Below are 16726 nucleotides of genomic sequence, written 5' to 3' on the forward strand. Positions count from 1 at the left end.
ATTAAATACTGCTTTATTCACACCACCACACTATCTATTCCCTCTCTCCCATTTGTAAAAATTGCACTAACACACTTAAAGGGACGATCCCTTTCCAAACTCTTTTGAAATGTTATAGTCATTTACTTAGCATGTAAAGACGTGTCTTAACAATATTATGTATTTTATATGTTCTTCTCTAAATTTACATGAATGTCTCTCGACTTTTTCGTTTACAGTTCAATGTTCAGCCAGTTTCGCTGTCCATGGTACTGAAGTCTGTCAGATGTTCTTATACAGTTCAGACTTAGTTTACCTCTCTTGTTACTGCTGCTGTTACCCCATTGCTAAATTGTGCTTCCTACTTCTTCCCCAAACAAAGGCAATGGGAACATTAAAGATATGTCTTGAGTGACACAATTTGAATTCCTTTGTCGCTGAAAGGGGCAGTATAAATAAACCTTCCTTGACCTTCTGGTTTCATCTTCTTTTGTCCTGAGTATTTTGAATTTCATAATGACTTTTTGAGATAGTTCACATTTTTTATCAACCCCTCCCCTTTTTCACATCTGGTGTCAGAAAATTTGTTAGTTTATAGATTTGTATAAAACTGTCATTTGTATTCGTCTCATGGTTTTAAAATAAGTATATCAGTGCCCTACTCCATTGTTGTTGGAAATGTCTCTTTTGGACTGCTACTCTTTTGAATCTGATCAAGTTTTATTCTTCATCGGATGCGTAGTAGAATTAATAAAGTCAAGCTGCTGTGTTAATTGTGTTGTGTCAATGATGCATCTTTTGCTGAGATTGGCCATGTATTGTATTTGTGGGAAAGCCCTTCATGTTTAAGTAGACAATGCTGTGACTCGTGTGAAAATGGTGCATTTGTCTTTATGGTGTAATTGGATCTTGGCAAAAGTAAAGCGGATTGTTTAAAGCAAACTTCAAATAGTCCGAGGTCGAAGTGTGGAAAACTTTGTTTGTCGGTTCCATCACCTTGCGTTCAAGGATAGCTTTACCTGTCTTAAAATGTTGACCTGTCCCCTGAATTGACAGAGTCTGTACAGTACTCAAGTTAAATATCTCAGTGAGTTTAAGGTGAGCATGTCATGTCAATATATATTTGTTTGAAAACACTTAATAGACCTATTTGGAGTCAAAAAACATTGCTCTTCGACACAACGTTTGAAATATTCTATGTGAGATAAATACAAAATATACAATTCAATTAAAAGAGAAACAAACGTATCCATGTTATACCTGCATATGTACTCATGGTGTCAGTGTATTCTAGCAAACGAAAGGGCACGGTCATTCTCCACCCTCCTGTCTCAACGAATTCAAAGTCTGACTCTGCTCTCATACTGCAGTTTACGAAACACGCTTTGTGTTGGACTGCTCTGTCTTTATTATTTGCTGGATTAATTTGGAATCAAACATCGATCTTTATTAAAGGTTATTGTAGCCTAAGTATACGGTCTTTCTCGCAGTAACGATGGGATTCAGCAGCTTCACGCTGCATTTCGGCCTTGCTGTTATTTTTCTAGCCCTCCTCGTTTATGGAGATGTGAGCTACTCTATCCCGGAGGAGATGAAACGTGGATCTGTAATTGGAAATATCGCGACGGATCTGGGGGTTGAATCTGGCAGACTGTCTGCTCGGAAGGCTCGCATTGACACCGAGGATAACAGTGTGAAGTACTGCGGGGTGAATCTCAACACAGGAGACTTGATCGTACAAGAAAGGATTGACAGAGAAGGGCTTTGTGCGAAACGAGCATCGTGTGTTGTGAAACAGGAACTCGTTCTGGAAAATCCTTTAGAGGTGCACCGTATTAATATCCGCGTTCAAGATATCAACGACAATTCACCTCAGTTTAAGGAAGAGTCGCTTACATTTGATATCCATGAAAGTGCAGATAAGGGTGCGCGTTTTTTACTGGATGAGGCACACGATGGAGATATTGGAGAAAATTCTGTTCAAGGATATTCTTTACAGCAGAATGACCATTTCAAATTAAATGTCCAGACAAAGGGAAGTGGCCGAAAATATGGTGAATTAGTTTTAGACAAAGAATTAGACAGAGAGGACAAAAAAGAGCTCATGTTGTTGCTTACTGCATTTGATGGAGGCTCTCCTCGGAGATCAGGGACTGTAGTCATTCACGTCACTGTACTGGATGCTAATGATAATGTACCAGTGTTCAGTCAGGCCGTCTATAAAGCCAGTCTCCCTGAAAACTCTCCTTTAGATACTGTGGTTCTCACAGTCAGTGCTAATGATGCAGACAACGGTTTAAATGGTGAAATAACTTATGGATTTGACGATGTTTCAGATGACAACCAAGTTTTCTCCCTGAATTCTAAAACAGGACAGATTCAAGTCGCTGGATCTATTGATTATGAAAAAGAATCGTCATATGAAATGCAGATTAGCGCGAAAGATGGGTTAGGATTGGCGTCATACGCTACTTTAGTCATTGACATTATTGATATGAATGACAACGCTCCAGTAATATATCTGAAGTCACTGACCAACCCCATACCTGAGAACGTGTCACCTGGTACAGAAGTGGGCATCATTAACGTGCAGGATAGAGACTCTGAGACTAACAGACAGGTGCGCTGCTCCATTCAGCAAAATGTCCCTTTTAAGTTGGTTCCTTCTATTAAAAACTATTATTCTGTGGTGAGCACAGGACAGCTGGACCGTGAACTAGTGTCTGATTACAACATTACAATCACTGCCACTGACGAGGGCTCTCCACCTCTGTCCTCCTCTAAAACTGTTCAGTTATCTGTAGCAGACATCAACGACAACCCACCTGTGTTTGAGGAACAGTCGTACAGCGCATATGTGAGTGAAAATAACAAACCTGGCTCCACTTTATGTTCCGTTAGTGCTCGAGACACCGACTGGAGACAGAACGGTACAGTGATTTACTCTCTGTTGTCCGGTGAGGTGAACGGTGCCCCTGTGTCCTCCTATGTGTCAGTGAACGGAGACACGGGGGTGATCCACGCTGTGAGGTCGTTTGATTATGAACAGTTCAGGAGCTTTAAGGTGCACGTGATGGCCAGAGACAACGGTTCTCCTCCTCTCAGCAGCAACGTGACCGTGAGTGTGTTCATATCAGATGTGAATGACAACTCTCCTCAGATACTGTACCCCTCCCCGGAGGGCAACTCCTTCATGACCGAGCTGGTCCCCAAAGCTGCACACGGAGGCTCTCTGGTGTCCAAAGTGATAGCGGTGGACGTGGACTCCGGACAGAACGCCTGGCTGTCCTATCATATAGTGAAATCCACTGATCCGGGTCTTTTCACTATTGGTGTCCACAGCGGAGAGATCAGGACCCAGCGGGACATTTCTGAGACTGACAGCATGAAACAGAACCTTATTGTGTCAGTGAAAGATAACGGACAGCCCTCTCTGTCTGCCACCTGTTCCATGTATTTACTGATCTCTGATAACTTGGCTGAGGTGCCAGAACTGAAGGACATTTCTTATGACGAGAAGAACTCCAAACTGACCTCTTATCTGATCATCGCGCTGGTGTGTGTTTCCACCTTTTTTCTGACCTTCATCATCATCATCCTGGGTGTGAGGTTTTGTCGCAGGAGAAAGCCCAGACTGTTGTTTGACGGAGCAGTCGCCATCCCCAGCGCTTATCTGCCTCCTAATTACGCAGATGTTGACTGCACAGGGACTTTACGCAGCGCTTACAACTATGACGCCTACCTGACGACAGGGTCTCGAACCAGTGACTTTAAGTTCGTGTCATCTTACAATGACAACACACTGCCTGCTGACCAGACTCTGAGGAAAAGCCCGACAGACTTTGCTGACCCTTTTGAAGACCTCGATTCTTCACCAGAGGTAGGACCCGTTAAATACTGCAATGGTCACTTTTAAATTCACCCTTTGATATCAGATTTCCCTGCATGCATTTGGACGTTGCAACTTTTCGGTTTGTTCCCAATTTTTAACAGTGATTTAGTGCATTTGGAGTTTTATCAGGACATGAACAGTTAACGGTTTTATTTACAAGTCACTGCATAGTTACGTCAGAAAACAAATACGTATTTTATTAACCTTTAAACTACAAAGCCTCTCCTTTTCTGTTCTTGATTTACCTTTTTATAACGCCATTTCAACACTAGATCTCATTCCCTTATGCTGTGTTCATGTTTCATTTTCAGGTCACAGCTGAAATTTATTGACCTTAAACGTGGTAATTTGACAACAGTTACTTGTTGAAGATTTGTTTGAAGTGAACTCAAGTGAAACTCTTTCTTGTTGACCTGACGAAGCCATTAGATCAACTGCCCGGAGAAAGAGTCACCCTGAAATATTTAGGGCTTAATTCGAAAAGCTCTGTCCATGGTTCTGAAATCGGCTCGAGCTCCCACGAACAAGTGGTGCTGGAGATATGTTTTTTGTTTTTGCCCATCCTTTCTGAACTGTAATGCTACTTGTCTTAGCAGTATGATAGATACTATTACTACGTCTTGTACTACTTCTACTCATAATAAAAAAAAGCTATACAGTGTATATGAATTGAAAATGTGTTATTAACATTGACGCGATTACATTTACTCTCTATCTACATCTTTTAAAAGCGGTAAATAACGTGTTGGAGATATATCAGTATTTGACGTTGGTCATTTATTGCTTTTTGTAACGTTTTGGCTTCTTTTTTTTACCTCATAGTCCAACATTTTCCAGTGTACCTCGTCCATATAAAACATCCTCTCCGTACATTAAAGAAAACTATAATGTATTTGTAACGACTTCCAAATGAGCTAAACTGAACTGGGATGATCATCTCCAATCCTTTGGTGATTGAAGAAACGAGACGCCTGTTTAAAAAATCACGTATAAACGGTGTATCTGAACGGGGGTTCTTTGTTTCCCTGTGGTTTTTGAGGTTGTGTGGTAGAATTTTACACCAGTGTCAAGAAAAAGAGTGACTGTTGGTGTCGCTGTTGGCTGACAGAAATCAGGCACACGCCTCTCCACCCATTGCGTCTGCATATAGCAAGCAGTTGTATCTTTCCAAAGGGAACTGGGACCTCGTCGGTCATTATTTATCGTGAACGCGGATGCCAACGTTTTGATTTAGAACATTTAAAGGCATATATTTAAATTCACGGGGAAGTATAACCAGTGTATAATAGGTTAGGAGAAGAGAAGTCGGTTTTCTTTTGAAAATGGGAAACAAAGGATTTACAACGCTTGGTCCGATCTTTTTCTTCACCTCCTTCTTTGTAACGCTGCACCTCGTTAATGGAGACTTGAGTTATTCTATTCCGGAAGAGATGAAACGCGGGTCTGTTATTGGGAATGTAGCCAAAGATCTCGGTCTTGATCTGAGGACCTTTGTTTCTCGACAGGCCCGTTTGGATTTTGAGGGAACTCGGAAAAGGTACTGTGACATCAATCTGAATACCGGAGATTTGATCACATCGGAGAGAATGGACAGAGAAAGCCTTTGTGGCAAGAAACCCTCGTGTGTTGTGAAAGTAGATCTGGTTTTAGAAAATCCTCTGGAGCTTCATCGTGTTAGCATTCATGTTCAAGATGTTAACGACAACTCGCCTAAATTCAGAGAAAATATGATTGAGATGGAAATAAGAGAGTCCGCTGACAAGGGTAATCGCTTTTCTATCGAGGAGGCCCATGACGCAGATATAGGTCAAAATGCTGTTCAAAGCTACAACCTTCAGAGAAACGACAACTTTATCCTTGCCGTTGACAGCAATAAAGTTGAACTTGTGCTTGAGAATACACTGGATCGAGAGAAACAGAAGGAAATAAATGTGGTCCTCACAGCTCTAGATGGAGGCTCTCCTCAGAGATCAGGTACTGTAGTCATTCACGTCATTGTACTGGATGCTAATGATAACGCCCCAGTGTTCAGTCAGGCCGTCTATAAAGCCAGTCTGCCTGAAAACTCTCCTCCAGACACCATAGTTATGAAAGTAAGTGCTACAGACGCGGATGAAGGAGTTAATGGAGATGTGACGTATCAATTTGGTCACGTGTCTGATGACGAGGTAAATGTGTTTTCTATTGATCCTAAAACTGGAGAAATACGAGTGAATGGTGTTATTGATTTCGAAGAAAGTAGTTCCTTCGACATGAGAGTGCAAGCAAAAGATGGTCTAGGTCTGACCTCTTACGCCAAAGTCATAATAGATGTTACTGACGTGAATGACAATGCTCCAGTAATATATTTAAAATCACTGACTAACCCCATACCTGAGAACGTGCCACCTGGTACAGAGGTGGGCATCATTAACGTGCAGGATAGAGACTCTGAGTCTAACAGACAGGTGCGCTGCTCCATTCAGCAAAATGTCCCTTTTAAGTTGGTTCCTTCTATTAAAAACTATTATTCTGTGGTGAGCACAGGACAACTGGACCGTGAACTAGTGTCTGATTATAACATTACAATCACTGCCACAGACGAGGGCTCTCCACCTCTGTCCTCCTCTAAAACGGTTCAGTTATCTGTAGCAGACATCAACGACAACCCACCTGTGTTTGAGGAACAGTCGTACAGCGCATATGTGAGTGAAAATAATAAACCTGGCTCCACTTTATGTTCCGTTAGTGCTCGAGACCCCGACTGGAGACAGAACGGTACAGTGATTTATTCTCTGTTATCCGGTGAGGTGAACGGTGCCCCGGTGTCCTCCTATGTGTCAGTGAACGGAGACACGGGGGTGATCCACGCTGTGAGGTCGTTTGATTATGAACAGTTCAGGAGCTTTAAGGTGCACGTGATGGCCAGAGACAACGGTTCTCCTCCGCTCAGCAGCAACGTGACCGTGAGTGTGTTCATATCAGATGTGAATGACAACTCTCCTCAGATACTGTACCCCTCCCCGGAGGGCAACTCCTTCATGACCGAGCTGGTCCCCAAAGCTGCACACGGAGGCTCTCTGGTGTCCAAAGTGATAGCGGTGGATGCGGACTCCGGACAGAACGCCTGGCTGTCCTATCATATAGTGAAATCCACTGATCCGGGACTGTTCACTATTGGTGTCCACAGTGGAGAGATCAGGACCCAGCGGGACATTTCTGAGTCTGACAGCATGAAACAGAACCTTATTGTGTCAGTGAAAGATAACGGACAGCCCTCTCTGTCTGCCACCTGTTCCATGTATTTACTGATCTCTGATAACTTGGCTGAGGTGCCAGAACTGAAGGACATTTCTTATGACGAGAAGAACTCCAAACTGACCTCTTATCTGATCATCGCGCTGGTGTGTGTGTCCACCTTTTTCCTGACCTTCATCATCATCATCCTGGGTGTGAGGTTTTGTCGCAGAAGAAAGCCCAGACTGTTGTTTGACGGAGCAGTCGCCATCCCCAGCGCTTATCTGCCTCCTAATTACGCAGATGTTGACGGCACAGGGACTTTACGCAGCGCTTACAACTATGACGCCTACCTGACGACAGGGTCTCGAACCAGTGACTTTAAGTTTGTGTCATCTTACAATGACAACACACTGCCTGCTGACCAGACTCTGAGGAAAAGTCCAACAGACTTTGCTGATGTTTTTGAAGACCTCGATTCTTCACCAGAGGTAGGACCTTTTTAGAGTAGTTTATTTGTTTAATTTGAAAAAAATTGGCTTTCCTGGTCATCTTTTTAATTCTTGATTATGGCAACAGCAATGTTTCTTCACTTCGTTTTAAATGATTATCAATAATATAAGACACAGTTCAAGTCTTCGTTTATGTCTTTGTTGTTGGTGTTGTTATAATTATTTCTCTTCAATTTTTTTTTTTCATTCCATTCTGCTTTGAATAGCAGTTTAGATACATTCTGTTCTTGGATCTACCTTCCTTAAGGTACACATTTTCTCTTTCCAAGTAGTAATTAAAACATTTGATTAAGTGGTTGTACACATGGATATTGACTCTATGGAATTTAAAAAAAAAGTTTTTTTTTTCCTTTGGAAACTAGAATCTGTCAGTAGATACAGACCACTGAGTTGTTTCTGCCTGCTCTTCTTTTCTCAGAAAACTTTGACTTTGATGGAGACCTTCTATTCACCTCCCTAACAATTGAAATAGCTTTGTTGAGACAGGGAATACGTATTAAACTTGCATTCTAGGAAATGAAATTATAGCTTGTGCCAGACAACACGTATTAGATGACTAAGTTTTTAGCAATGCATCCATTGATAGAGATTATCTCTAAATGTTATAGAGGGCTATTTTTACATATATTGTTGGGTCAGGCAAATTATAAAATCAATTAAGAAAATGCACCCATGATTAGAAAATCAAAGTGCAGACTTTAGTATAAGATAAAAATTAATAACCTAGCATGACAGAAGTTTTTATGTTCTCTTCCACACTCTCTCCCCTCAGATTGATTGACCCAATGGAGGAGCAAAACGTAAAGTTTGTAAATTCTTGCCTGATATATTAAACTTTCTATTTGTGAGTAACATCCAACTAAACAATAAAAAAAGTTCTATATTATAAAGATTCTCTTAATTATTTTTGAATTTGTCTTTTACTTGTTAAATAGAGGTAGACTAATATATTATGTTTTGTTTCCAAAAAGAACAATAACTCTTCACATTTTAAGAAATTTTGCTGTTCATATTTTTAAACACATGAGGACTATTTGAGTCCTTAAACTTCTGACTGAAGATTTTTTTAGATGTGTTTCAACCTTTCAAAAAGCAATTGAAATGACTTTTCTCCTAACGCTGTCCATGGCGCTGAATATCGCATCTTTATTAAACTTCAGATGCAAGCTAACTTCTTGATCATGAAGTGAAGTGTTGACATTAAAATTGAGTGTGTTGTAAATTGTAGAGGAAAAGATAACATGTTCTCAGTGTATTCTCCGTCATCTTCACAGACTGTATCTCTTACAATTATCAATTCAAATACATTGTGTACAGGACTTCTGTACTTCAGTTGATATGTCGTTGTTATTTTATGGACTGTGTGCAGAAATGTTCACAACATCACAGTGTAGAGATAAAAATTGGCTCATGGTGTCGCTATTGGCTGACAGAAACTTAACACGTACGAGTCCACCCACTGACACCGAATGAAAATCAGTTGGATTTTTCCAGGGGAGGGTTGGATCCGCAATCAGCCTTATGAGCACCCAGGCATCATTTGCAGTATTAAGTCTTTGAGTTTTTTGTGGGATAAATGTGTTAAATCGCTCTAGAGAAGAAGTTTCAAAGACTGAAGGCGCCTTTTGTGTCAGGATGACAGACACAGGATTTTCACCGCTTCATCCGATCTTCTTCTTCACCTCCGTCTTTGTAACGCTGCATCTCGTTAATGGAGACTTGAGTTATTCTATTCCGGAAGAGATGAAACGCGGGTCTGTTATTGGGAATGTAGCTAAAGATCTCGGTCTTGATCTGAGGACCTTTGTTTCTCGACAGGCCCGTTTGGATTTTGAGGGAACTCGGAAAAGGTACTGTGACATCAATCTGAATACCGGAGATTTGATCACATCGGAGAGAATGGACAGAGAAAGCCTTTGTGGCAAGAAACCCTCGTGTGTTGTTAAAGTAGATCTGGTTTTAGAAAATCCTCTGGAGCTTCATCGTGTTAGCATTCATGTTCAAGATGTTAACGACAACTCGCCTAAATTCAAAAAGAATTTGATTGAGATGGAAATAAGAGAGTCGGCTGACAAGGGTAATCGCTTTTCTATCGAGGAGGCCCATGACGCAGATATAGGTCAAAATGCTGTTCAAAGGTACAACCTTCAGAGAAACGAGAACTTCATCCTTGCCGTTGACAGCAATAAAGTTGAACTTGTGCTTGAGAATACACTTGATCGAGAGAAACAGAAGGAAATAAATGTGGTCCTCACAGCTGTAGATGGAGGCTCTCCTCAGAGATCAGGGACAGTAGCCATACACGTCACTGTACTGGATGCTAATGATAACGCCCCAGTGTTCAGTCAGGCCGTCTATAAAGCCAGTCTGCCTGAAAACTCTCCTCCAGATACCGTTGTTATGAAAATTAGTGCTACAGATGCGGATGAAGGAGTTAATGGAGATGTGACGTATGACTTTGGTCACGTGTCTGATGACGAGGTAAATGTTTTTTTAATTGATCCAAAAACTGGAGAAATTAAAGTAACTGGTTTGATTGACTTTGAGGAAAGCAGTTCTTTTGAAATACGGGTTGAAGCTAAAGATGGTTTAGGTCTGACCTCATACGCCAAAGTTATAATCGATGTCACTGATGTGAATGACAATGCTCCAGTAATATATCTAAAATCACTGACCAACCCCATACCTGAGAACGTGTCACCTGGTACAGAGGTGGGCATCATTAACGTGCAGGATAGAGACTCTGAGTCTAACAGACAGGTCCGCTGCTCCATCCAGCAAAATGTCCCTTTTAAGTTGGTTCCTTCTATTAAAAACTATTATTCTGTGGTGAGCACAGGACAACTGGACCGTGAACTAGTGTCTGATTACAACATTACAATCACTGCCACTGACGAGGGCTCTCCACCTCTGTCGTCCTCTAAAACTGTTCAGTTATCTGTAGCAGACATCAACGACAACCCACCTGTGTTTGAGGAACAGTCGTACAGCGCATATGTGAGTGAAAATAACAAACCTGGCTCCACTTTATGTTCCGTTAGTGCTCGAGACCCTGACTGGAGACAGAACGGTACAGTGATTTATTCTCTGTTATCCGGTGAGGTGAACGGTGCCCCGGTGTCCTCCTATGTGTCAGTGAACGGAGACACGGGGGTGATCCACGCTGTGAGGTCGTTTGATTATGAACAGTTCAGGAGCTTTAAGGTGCACGTGATGGCCAGAGACAACGGTTCTCCTCCGCTCAGCAGCAACGTGACCGTGAGTGTGTTCATATCAGATGTGAATGACAACTCTCCTCAGATACTGTACCCCTCACCGGAGGGCAACTCCTTCATGACCGAGCTGGTCCCCAAAGCTGCACACGGAGGCTCTCTGGTGTCCAAAGTGATCGCGGTGGACGCGGACTCCGGACAGAACGCCTGGCTGTCCTATCATATAGTGAAATCCACTGATCCGGGTCTTTTCACTATTGGTGTCCACAGTGGAGAGATCAGGACCCAGCGGGACATTTCTGAGTCTGACAGCATGAAACAGAACCTTATTGTGTCAGTGAAAGATAACGGACAGCCCTCTCTGTCTGCCACCTGTTCCATGTATTTACTGATCTCTGATAATTTGGCTGAGGTGCCAGAACTGAAGGATATTTCTTATGACGAGAAGAACTCCAAACTGACCTCTTATCTGATCATCGCGCTGGTGTGTGTGTCCACCTTTTTTCTGACTTTCATCATCATCATCCTGGGTGTGAGGTTTTGTCGCAGGAGAAAGCCCAGACTGTTGTTTGACGGAGCAGTCGCCATCCCCAGCGCTTATCTGCCTCCTAATTACGCAGATGTTGACGGCACAGGGACTTTACGCAGCGCTTACAACTATGACGCCTACCTGACGACAGGGTCTCGAACCAGTGACTTTAAGTTCGTGTCCTCTTACAATGACAACACACTGCCTGCTGACCAGACTCTGAGGAAAAGTCCTACAGACTTTGCTGATGTTTTTGGAGACTGTGATGATTCTCCTGAGGTAGGAACTTTTGACAGTTACAGTTTTCTGTTTTTCACTCTTTATTCACATTTTTGTTACTGAACCAGGTAAACTATGAAAGACATTAGTCATGACTTTTGATTGACTACTTCATTCTTTGGTTTACACGAGGTAGAGTTTACAGTTTAATCGACTTCAATTTTTTTCCTGATTTTCCCAAATCTGTGTATTTACAATCATTAGTTACTATCCAGTAGTTACACATTTCAATCATCCTTTGAACCATTGCAGGCAGGGTAGTGTTAGGTCATATCTATGCAGTAATTTTGATTAATGTGCTGCCATATTTTTTAAGATATCATCATGGCCTATTGGGTATTTTGACTTGATCTTTTTTTAAAATATATTTTTGTTCCGTAGCTGCTCGGATGTGAGGCCTTTCGTCCAATGCATTATGACAATCCATACCGTTCTCATCATTGTTTGCTCGTAAAGAAAGTATTATCTGTCAGTATTTTCTTACTTCTGAGTGCAGTGTGCTATCATTGGACGCTCTTGTCATTATCGTGTATTTAAAGACTTGTTAAAGGACACCCTGTTCATGTTACAAGCTTTTCTTGTGAAGATGTTTCTATCGTTCTTTACTTACACCACCAGCTTTCAGTTGTGTATTAACAATTGCATTTTAGAATGAGTGACTGCACTCCGCTTATTGCGTTGTTCGCTTTCTTTAAGATATGACCAGCTTTTTCTAGTGATGTGCTTAAACGTTGAAGTAGCAAACATGAAATTAGAATCAGTTCTTATTAGTTTTCTTTAGAAATAAAATTCCGACCAACTCTGCATATACGCAAGAAACATGTATATACAGGAACTGTAATGCATTGTGAACGACTGTTATCAGATTTGATCACGTCTTACATTATCGTAATTGAAAACAAAATTAAGGCCAATTTGTTAATGTGGACATTACGATACGTATTTGTGTCTCCTTCAAATAGTGCCCAAGTTTAGTGAGTCCATTGTTTGTTGTTGACAAGCGAATACTTAACAGTAAACATATAGGCTCTGTTCTACACTGAATTCATTAAAAAAAATAAATTCAAATGCTTTTGTCAAAATGCTAGAATACGTTTGGCAATTTAAATTCTGAAAAGATTGTGACATTTTCCTTAATCACATATTTTTAATGTCCTTGATTTGTCATTACGTTCTTGTGCATGTCTTGAGCAAGGGAATTCTCTGGGTTTATGATTAAGTTCAAACGCTGTCCATGGTGCTGAATTGTGTTTTCTCTTTAAACGCACATTTCACCAATTCCTAAACTTCCCAGTGAAGTATTTTCCCTTTACGTGAAAACATTACGTGTAGATTATCAGTCTTGATGTTGGAAGCTATAGGGTCATATGTGAGAGCCAGTTGTAGCTAGTTTTGCAATGTTCCAAATACACTCACGGCGTCGCTGCTCACTCGCGGATGTGAGGAAGATTGTTTCTCCACCCACAGCAAAGGGAGTTATCGTAGGCTTTTCTCCAGAGCTGTCATTGTCAAAACGTCGCGTACATTCATTTCAGCATTGGGTTTTATTTACATCCAAGAGACGTAGGCTACAACTTAATGATCGGTTACTCTTTCGGTTGGAAATATGGACCTAAATGGACACTCTTCGTTGATGTTTCTATGCGGTCTTTTTGTCTTCGTCCGCACCAGCAATGCAGACCTCAGCTATTCTGTGCCGGAGGAGATGAGGCCAGGATCCATTGTTGGAAATATTGCCAGGGACCTCGGCATGGAAACAGCGACTATGCTTACTCGTAAACCCCGTATTAATACCGAGGAAAGCGATCAGCATTACTGCGATATTGATCTAAAAACTGGGAATTTTCTCATTAAGGAAAGGATTGACAGAGAGGAACTGTGTGGGGAGAAGGTTTCGTGCATGCTTAAATTTGAATTGGTACTAGAAAATCCCTTAGAGGTTCACCGCATTTCACTTCTCATTCAGGATGTAAACGACAATCCACCTGCTTTTCCAAGGGAAGTTATTAAGCTGGAGATAAGAGAATCTGCCGTCAAAGGAGCTAGATATCGACTTAATGAAGCACACGACGCGGACGTCGGAAAAAATACTGTTCAACAATATAGTTTGCAAAACAATGAACACTTTGTATTATCTGTTCGAGACGACACTGATGGTTCCAAAAATGTCGAGTTGGTTTTGGACAGAGAGCTGGACCGTGAAAAAGAAAATGATTTAAATCTTCTTCTGATTGCTGTTGATGGTGGCAATCCACACAGGTCAGGCACAGTTAATATACATGTGAGTGTTTTGGACGCTAATGATAATGCCCCTGTGTTTGACCAGGCAGTTTACAAAGCGACTCTACCTGAAAATTCTGCCCTTGATACTGTAGTCGTCACAGTAAGTGCCACAGATGCAGACGAAGGCGTCAACGGGGAGGTGACGTATGATTTTAGCCGAATCTCAGAAAGGGCTAAAAAGATTTTCTCACTGAACAGTAAAACTGGTGAGATAAAAGTCAAAGGGGCGCTTGATTTCGAGAGTAGTTCTAAATATGAAATGCGAATCGATGCCAAAGATGGTTATGGGCTTTCTTCTGATTCTAAAGTAATGATTGATATCACTGATGTGAATGACAATGCTCCAGTTATATACCTGAAATCACTGACTAATCCCATACCTGAGAACGTGTCACCTGGTACAGAGGTGGGCATCATTAACGTGCAGGATAGAGACTCTGAGACTAACGGACAGGTGCGCTGCTACATTCAGCAAAATGTCCCTTTTAAGTTGGTTCCTTCTATTAAAAACTATTATTCTGTGGTGAGCACAGGACAACTGGACCGTGAACTAGTGTCTGATTACAACATTACAATCACTGCCACTGACGAGGGCTCTCCACCTCTGTCCTCATCTAAAACTGTTCAGTTATCTGTAGCAGACATCAACGACAACCCACCTGTGTTTGAGGAACAGTCGTACAGCGCATATGTGAGTGAAAATAACAAACCAGGCTCCACTTTATGTTCCGTTAGTGCTCGAGACCCCGACTGGAGACAGAACGGTACAGTGATTTATTCTCTGTTATCCGGTGAGGTGAACGGTGCCCCGGTGTCCTCCTATGTGTCAGTGAACGGAGACACGGGGGTGATCCACGCTGTGAGGTCGTTTGATTATGAACAGTTCAGGAGCTTTATGGTGCACGTGATGGCCAGAGACAACGGTTCTCCTCCGCTCAGCAGCAACGTGACCGTGAGTGTGTTCATATCAGATGTGAATGACAACTCTCCTCAGATACTGTACCCCTCCCCGGAGGGCAACTCCTTCATGACCGAGCTGGTCCCCAAAGCTGCACACGGAGGCTCTCTGGTGTCCAAAGTGATCGCGGTGGACGCGGACTCCGGACAGAACGCCTGGCTGTCCTATCATATAGTGAAATCCACTGATCCGGGTCTTTTCACTATTGGTGTCCACAGTGGAGAGATCAGGACCCAGCGGGACATTTCTGAGTCTGACAGCATGAAACAGAACCTTATTGTGTCAGTGAAAGATAACGGACAGCCCTCTCTGTCTGCCACCTGTTCCATGTATTTACTGATCTCTGATAACTTGGCTGAGGTGCCAGAACTGAAGGACATTTCTTATGATGAGAAGAACTCCAAACTGACCTCTTATCTGATCATCGCGCTGGTGTGTGTGTCCACCTTTTTTCTGACCTTCATCATCATCATCCTGGGTGTGAGGTTTTGTCGCAGGAGAAAGCCCAGACTGTTGTTTGACGGAGCAGTCGCCATCCCCAGCGCTTATCTGCCTCCTAATTACGCAGATGTTGACGGCACAGGGACTTTACGCAGCGCTTACAACTATGACGCCTACCTGACGACAGGATCTCGAACCAGTGACTTTAAGTTTGTGTCCTCTTACAATGACAACACACTGCCTGCTGACCAGACTCTGAGGAAAAGCCCGACAGACTTTGCTGAAGTATTTGGTTGTTCGGACGAATCCCCAGAGGTAGGCTCTCATGCAGTAAATGTTCTTATTTGATATTGTCGAAAATTGATTTCTTTTAATTATCTTGTAACTTTCCTGTTGATCATATGCTGGTCTTCCTATTTTAACCTGTCATCATCAGTACTGTTTTCGTATGCGTCACATGTGCTTACGATCTCGTATACAAATCCACAAAAGGGGTAAACATCGTGTTTTAATTGAACTAAATTTATACAGTTTCAAGCAGGCACCATCCGCAATTATAGTTGCATTATGGAATGAAAGGACATTTGTTTGTGGAAATAAGTTGACGATTTATTCTATCGGCCCCTTCTGCTTAAACTATCAGTCTTTTCAATGTGTTAATGGTTGAATCATCAGCATGAAGTAAAACCTCATAATGTCTATACAATCAACTCTAATTATAAAATCTGCTTGTATAATTTCACATTTGATATACTGATATACCTGACCCTTGAATAATAGCTCAGTATAGCAATTGCTAAACTTTAAGGTCTGACTGATGAAATTCGTGTTACCTCATGTCTTTTGGATTAAATTTTGGCTGTTTTCAGAAAATCCTGTTGTGTTGGCTGATATGTCTTTCTTAAAAGCTGTATCTATCTAAAATTGTCTATTTGGGACAAGAGCTCAGGGATGTGTTTGACTGCCATTTGTCAGTGGTCCTCATTTGTGTGAACGCATGCTCTTTCTACTCAGTGAGATGGGTGAGAGAATCAACTCGATGCAGTCAGGTATGTGTGTCACTGAGTGGCTTTGTTTAAGCCCAGGTGTGGGCATCTCATTTGTTCTCTGGGTCTCCAGTTCTTTGGTCTGATTCATTATCTCATCTTCAGAGATGTGAGAGGTTCTTCATGTTTTCTCTCTGGTCGTGTTTGTGTGTAAGTCTGAAAAAACCCCAAAACTTTCAGTTAAATTTGCTCTATTGCCGGTCTCACAGAGTGGATCTTGGGTTGCTGATAGTCTGATCCTAATCCAGCCTTTTTTGTTAAAGCCTCCCTGACAGCCTTTGTTTGTAGATATGTGTTTTCTGGGTCTCCTGGACAATTTTGTTTCCAGTCAGCTGCTTGGCAGCAGTTGTGAAGTTCCTTGTTTATTTAGAAAGCTTGT

The 16726-nt window shown here is 41.9% G+C and overlaps 1 protein-coding gene across 1 annotated transcript; it reads left to right on the forward strand.

Moving 5' to 3' along the window:
• Positions 1–1341: 1341 nt before the first annotated feature.
• On the forward strand, positions 1342–16699 carry LOC306829427 (uncharacterized protein; the record flags this gene model as incomplete). The annotated part of the gene is made up of 11 exons (XM_079352469.1): positions 1342–3859; positions 5377–6318; positions 6493–6816; positions 6859–7073; positions 7320–7578; positions 9418–10080; positions 10702–10857; positions 10900–11114; positions 11361–11619; positions 13211–15616; positions 16676–16699. The coding sequence occupies exons 1-11, from the start codon at positions 1475–1477 to the stop codon at positions 16697–16699; spliced, it is 7848 nt and encodes a 2615-aa protein (XP_079208595.1). The 5' UTR covers positions 1342–1474.
• Positions 16700–16726: the final 27 nt, after the last annotated feature.

Source organism: Symphodus melops, assembly GCF_947650265.1.
Source record: "Symphodus melops genome assembly, chromosome: 9".
Lineage (NCBI taxonomy): Eukaryota > Metazoa > Chordata > Actinopteri > Labriformes > Labridae > Symphodus > Symphodus melops.